The sequence below is a fragment of the Equus quagga genome, chromosome 16 (genome assembly GCF_021613505.1).
Source record: "Equus quagga isolate Etosha38 chromosome 16, UCLA_HA_Equagga_1.0, whole genome shotgun sequence".
Lineage (NCBI taxonomy): Eukaryota > Metazoa > Chordata > Mammalia > Perissodactyla > Equidae > Equus > Equus quagga.
The window spans coordinates 21,288,868-21,295,176 of NC_060282.1; the positions used below are offsets into that span (position 1 = coordinate 21,288,868).

Below are 6,309 nucleotides of genomic sequence, written 5' to 3' on the forward strand. Positions count from 1 at the left end.
ATCATCCTTTTATTAACATTTATTTTCCTGGCATAATTTCTCTGAGCTACATATTATATTTAAGTTCTGTCTAGCATCATTTCAGGACACGTCAAACGTCAGATGTGTCTCTCTTCTCTGCTTCTTTCCTTTGTCCTAGTTCAGGTTCTTGTCACCCTTCATCCAGACTACTGCCATAAGCCCCTTAACTGGTCTGCCTGCCTCCACTCTCTCCGATTTATAACCAAATTTCACTGCATGAAGATTTCTAAAACACAAGTCTGATCAAGTTTATCCCTGTCCTTCAGCAGCTCCCCATCACAGACGGAATAAATTCTATGCCTTGGTCTATCATTTCTCAGCAAATCACAACTTGAACTTTACCTGCCCTTTCTCCTTCTTCTGCCACCTTCCCACAACTCATGTTAACAAAAAAAAAAAAACCTAATAATTGCCAGAACCTTCTTCATGCCATGCTCTTTCTTGTCTCTGAGGTTTGCACATGCCTTTCTTTCTACCTGGAATTCTCTTTCTCACTTTTTCTGTCTATTGAGTGTCTACTCATCATTTAAGGCTAAACTCAAATGTCACCATCCCATTAAGGCTGCCTTTCCTGGACTCCCCAGTGGCCAGATGTACTCTACCCTGTTTTTTAATAGTACTTTTCATAAATCAGTTTTATCACTTCAAACACAACATTGTAATTCTTTCTTGCTTTATACTTCACTGTACAGGAATTTCTTTTAAGGGCAGGAGCTATGTTAATTATCTTATTCCAAGGGCATAAAATAAGACCTGATGCAAAGCAGGTTCTTAATTATTTGTTGAGTAAATGAAAATTATTGTGGCATCCCAAACACTGTGGTTAGAAGCATGAGAATAAGAGTCCTAGAATATCTCCAATAAAGAGAAATGTGGATATATACCTTGGGGAATGTAGATAGTTTCCTAAACACTGAAACTGTGAAACACATTGAATTCAATTATGACCTTCATTCTTTTCCATGTTTAATACCAGCTTTCCTGTGCATTATACAAGATAAGCTCATTGAGAACAGGAACCCAAAATATCTTGTTCAGACCAATAGTACAGATGCTCCAATGTTATTTTCTTATAGATAGACATGCCTGGAAAATGCTTTAGCTGTGGTTCACTTTCCATACCACGTCTTTCTTCCCTGAATGCTAGTTATTTTTGTGCATATTCTCTCAACTAGGTTATAAACTCTTTCAGGTGACAGCAAGTCTTTGCTCCCAGAAGAGGGCTTTGCACACAGGAGGTATTCAATACATACCTGATGAATGACATAAAGCATTAATTCAAGAAACATTGAGAGATTTTGAAAATGATAACTTTTGAAGCTGATGTTTTCCAAACTAAAAGGCTTCACTTGGCAAAACTAACTTAGTATTAAACTCCTTATGGCAAGCATGACTTGGTAACTCTGGCTGACTCCAAAAACCGAGGTGCTGACAACTTAGGTATCTAGGAGTGGAGCACACCTACCTCAAGAAACCACACCAAGCACGCGAGGTTGCAACATTCTCCACCTAGGAAGCCAGTGCTATAAATGGTTTTACCTGCTGCTGTTAGGCTGGCACTATTTGTATCTTTTCAATCAGCTCCCCAACAAATGGCTTACACCTGAGAGACTGTGAATGGGGTACAATAAGGGGGACTGGAATCAAATTCTTTAAGCAAAGTTACTGGTTAGCGTGAGAACTGAACTCCAAGATCACGGTCTCATTAGCTTAGCCAACTATTGATAGCCCAGTCTATCTTTGTCAGATGCAGTTTTCACGTGTTAAGTTTTAGACTGCAAAAGGACATAAATAGAGAAATCACGAAGACAGATGGATTTGGAGAAGAGGTCAAAATTAAGAAGGAGTTTGAGTTTGGGGAATCTCTAGAAACACTGGTAGAGGCTAAAATCATGGGTCCTCAGAAAGGACCTTGAGTTCAGAACTGCTCCTGGCTAATTCTCACATTTAATTTATACAGGGAGTGATTTCGGAAGAGGAGCCATGGGAAGCTGAACACTTTAAAGGAATCAGAAAATCAGAGGGAAATTAAGAAAGCTGGGACCAAAGGGGCATCAAAAGTGTTTACTTAGCTCCTCTCCGTGTGTCTGCTCAGCGCGGGAGTTCTCGATAGAGGGGTACCAAAGTGGTCTTGATCTCTGCTCTCTTAAAGCATACAATCCAATATCTCTAAGTGGTCTGGAAGGATGAGAGCTAAGAAGGAGCTATAGTTTGGCTACAATGTGGTATCTTCTTTATCTAAGGTCACTGGTTTTACTGGAATATTTTGACCCTTTTATTTTTGGGGGTGTGCGGTGAGGAGGAGGAAGGTTGACATTTAAGTAGAAGAGGTAATGGAGGGCGAAGATTGAAACCTATCAAGATGTTTGGCCATAAAAAGTGAAAAGTAAACTGTTTTTTACTGTTCAGCTTTTGGAAGTGATGCCGTTCTATCTAGATATGGGTCCTAGACATGTTTCGGGGGTAAGAAGCCAGAGGAAATGAAGAGATAAAGGGAAAAGACTGGATATTTCTGTGAGTCTGGAATCTGTCCTAGACTGGGGAGTGGTAGGAATTCCAGCAGAGAGAGAGAATTCACATTTGAATGTGAAGAGCTGTCTTGCCCACAGAGCCCCGATAAAGACCTCCCTCAGTGGCTCCCAGCCACGACTGTACATTAGAACCTCCAGGGAGCTTTTAAAAAAAGCGAGCCGACTTTGGGCGCTCCCCCAGAGATTCTGATTTAATTAGTCTGGGCCGGCAACAGTATTTTTAAAAGCCGCCCAAGTAATTAAGTACAGCAGGAGTTGAGAACTAACAACTGGGCTAGATAAAGAGATACGGAGGCGGGGGAGAGGAAAGAGAATAAATCACCTTCTGCCTTTTTTCCCTCAAAATTAAGCAGTGTTTCCCAAAGTAGCACATGATTGCAGGTGGTTCTTGAGATGGTATATGATTTGACGGCACATGGATAAGTCTTCTTGGCGTTTACATACATATATAGTTCCATATATACATATATATATATCTTTACATATACACATACATATATAAACATATATTTGAATATTAGAAAAAATACAACCAGCATATCAAATTTGAGAATTCATGTATAATATCGCTTAGAGTGAGGCTAAGGGAGGTACTGAAGTTTAGAAAGTGAATATATTTAAATGAACATTCTGTAAACTCTTGTACAGGTGGAATGCGGATATGGCAAAAACTTCTAAAAGAGGTATGCAAACAAATGGAGTTTGGTGAACACGGAACTAAAGCAACCCAGAATCTATAAAATCTTGTCCCCACCTCTTTCTCTTCCAAACGTGTCTCCCTCCGCACAGCAGTGCAGCCGGCCCAACGCCATCCTCTCCTCCCTCTCCTCATGGATGCCCGTGCCTCATCCCAAGCACTCAGATGCTTCTGAAACGGCCTCAGACTCAAACCAGCCTCTTCTAGCCTCACAGTCACGATCCGATCGTAACTGTAGCTCACTTGTTTCCTTTTTCATATTCAAATCTGAGCTAAACTTAACTTAGGGTGTCTTAGCCACCCTTAGCATAATAGAACAGAAAACCAACGCTCACAAGGCGTTCCAGCCCCACAAGCATAAAAGTGAAACGAAGCAACTCAAATCCAGGTTATTCAAACTCAGAGGAGGGGGTGAGGGGTAAGAGATGAAAACCCCACGCCGAGCAAACAAAACCAGCCTGCAGGAAAAGCACCGACTCGCTAACATTTCACCCTGTATTTGCCATTCTCAGGCATGATGCAACCTTAGGTTGCCCAATTTATATTTGCACATTTTCCCCTTGTCCACAACGAGCTCCGAAAGCTTCCAACTCCATAAAATTCCTCTTAAAAAGCTCAAGTCTCTAGCCCAAGAAGGTTGCACGACAGGCCAGGTGACCTCATCTTCACCTAGGCCCAAGAAAGCGTGCTGAGAAGGCTGGCAGTTGCAGAAGGAGCCCAGGAAGGGAGAAGGCACGAAGGCAGCCAGCGGGGAACTTGACAGCCAGGTTTGTACCTTTCTCCCTCCATTCTCAGGCCCGCCCACTTGCTTAGAAACTACCAAGGGCACGGTACAGACTTCACCTTGTCCCCTGCCCTGTTTCCAGAGCCCTGCTCCTCTCCGCAATCCAAAGGACACTAATAATAGCAAGGGCAAAAAAAATGCCCAAGCCTTCCTCCCCCTCTTCCTGGTACCTCCCGCCCCCGCCCTTCCTAGGGTGGCAGCCTCCCGGTCGCCAGTCATGGGCTACACCTCTGCACCACCCAACAAAATGGCAGGTTAGCAACAGGCGGGGCCGTGAGCGCCTGCTCTGGCTCTAGCCCCGCGCGGTCCCGGGCCAAGCCAGCAGGCGTCTCTGACGGCGCCCCCAAGCCCGAACACCCTTCTCCTCTCAAAGTCCCCAATCCTCGGCCCCACCGGGCCGCCTGCTCTCTCTCTTGTGGCCATTTCTGTCGCCAGCGGGGAAGCAGGTGCCAGAGTAACAGGTGCCAGGACAGAGGGCCCGGGTGGCTGCGCCGCCGCCCAGCTTCGGGCTGCGCTGGGCATCGAAAGGACCCCGGGAGGGGAGCAAGAAGAGGCCACGTCGAAAGGAAGGGAGCTGGAGGCGTGCGCAGAGGGAGACCGCCCGGGGGACAAGGATGCCGCTGCCCGTCCTCGCTCCCGGGCCGCGACCCTCGCCGAGGCTGCCCCACTTACAATCTCTAGGCAGACGAAGGCGCCCGAGTAAGTCCGCAGGATGTCGGGGCCGGCGGGCAGGGTGACCCGGGGCGCCGGGAAGGATACGGCGGGGTTCGGGGGCGGCGGGACTGCCGCTCCGCCGGCCGACATGCTGCCGCTGCCGCTGCCGCTGCTGCGTCTCCGCGCGCAGCCGCCTCCCTCCGCCCGCCTCCGCGGCCCGGGATCCCGCCGCCGCCGCCGGCGCTCGGGTCCGTGGGGTCCGGGCGCGCCGCGCGGGAGGGGCGTGGCCGCGCTGCCCAGGGCCTGGCGGGGCCCCGCCCCGTCACGTGGCCCAGGTGCGCCGCCTCCGCCCTGGCGCCCTGGCCGGTCACGTGCACAGGTGCGGCCGTCACCTGGCGCGGTCCTTCCTGCTCCGGTCTCGTAGCCCCGCTTTGGGCCAGCGCCCCGCGCTCCTGGAGCCTCCCAACGCCCGGCCCCCTGTCCTGCTCTTTATTTGTTCTTGCTGTCCCTCCTCTTCCTTTTCACCTGTTTTCTTCCACCTGTCCTTCCCCCAACTCTCACAGCTCCTCTAATCAACTTTACTCACTTTCACTGGAGAACAGGTCTTCCTTGGAGCTGTGACTCAGAAGGTAAAATCAAAGTCACCAGTCCCAACTAAAAAGTGGAGTGGATCTGCTTTAAATGGGACTCTAGTGGGATTTTTAAATCACCACTAGGACGGCGTCGCGCGTTGGAGTCACTTCCAACACCTGCTGGTGGTGGCTGCCCGGGAGGGAACCGGCTGCTTTGTGGTGTGCCCATCTGTGAAATGGGGATGCACATGATGAACATGGATCATACCTACCTCGAATGGATGCTCCAATGACATGATATAACATGAAAAGAGTTTGGCGCATAATAACCGCTCCTTAAATGATAGCTGATAGCTATTTTTCTAATTTTTTCACATGCACATATCACGCTCGTGTGTACACATGATGTTGCATAGGTTATATTTTCCACATAAAACTTTAATTATTGATTTCACCTGTCTGAAACAGTTCTCCTTGCTGTTGTCTTTTAAACACTTAAAAGGATTAAGATAAAAAGGGGGCTATTCTATATAGTTTGGACTCTCTGGCCCAATTTATCCCCTTGCTATCTTCGGTGTTAATGTCAAAATTTTATAAACGAAATAAAGAGAATGAGATTATTTTTCTCAAAGATCAGCTGAAGATAAAGTACAACACCAGCATATACATGTAGACCAGGTTGGAAACAGTATTCGCTAACATCATCAGACATTCTCTAAATTGACTACTGATCTTGTCTGTCAGGTTTAGCCTTTGAGGAACTGTGTTTAGCTCTATGCCCTGGTCAGCAGATTTTAGTCATTCTACCTCTTTATTATTTTAATAAGCGAAACTCATAGGTGTGGTGGCAGCATCAGGGTAGAAACCACAAAACAGGGTGTGGGTGAAACCTTTTGTACATACTGCCTATCTCCTCCACCTCTTAGTCATCACTTTCTGATATGTAATGTGTGGTATTTATTAAAGGAAATTTAAAGATTTCTAGACTGATTTATTTCATCAATGAACTCTGTTCAGAATCTGATTGGAATAGAAAGATCTTTCAGTCTG

At 46.7% G+C, this 6,309-nt stretch overlaps 1 protein-coding gene across 1 annotated transcript in view; it reads right to left on the reverse strand.

Moving 5' to 3' along the window:
- Positions 1 to 4,959, reverse strand: part of MAL2 (mal, T cell differentiation protein 2) — a 29,171-nt gene extending 24,212 nt beyond the window's left edge. Inside the window, exon 1 of the mRNA XM_046642269.1 lies at positions 4,706 to 4,959. Coding sequence (XP_046498225.1) covers positions 4,706 to 4,837 — 132 coding nt within the window. The 5' untranslated portion in view covers positions 4,838 to 4,959. The remainder of the gene's footprint in view (positions 1 to 4,705) is intronic.
- Between the last annotated feature and the right edge of the window lie 1,350 nt (positions 4,960 to 6,309).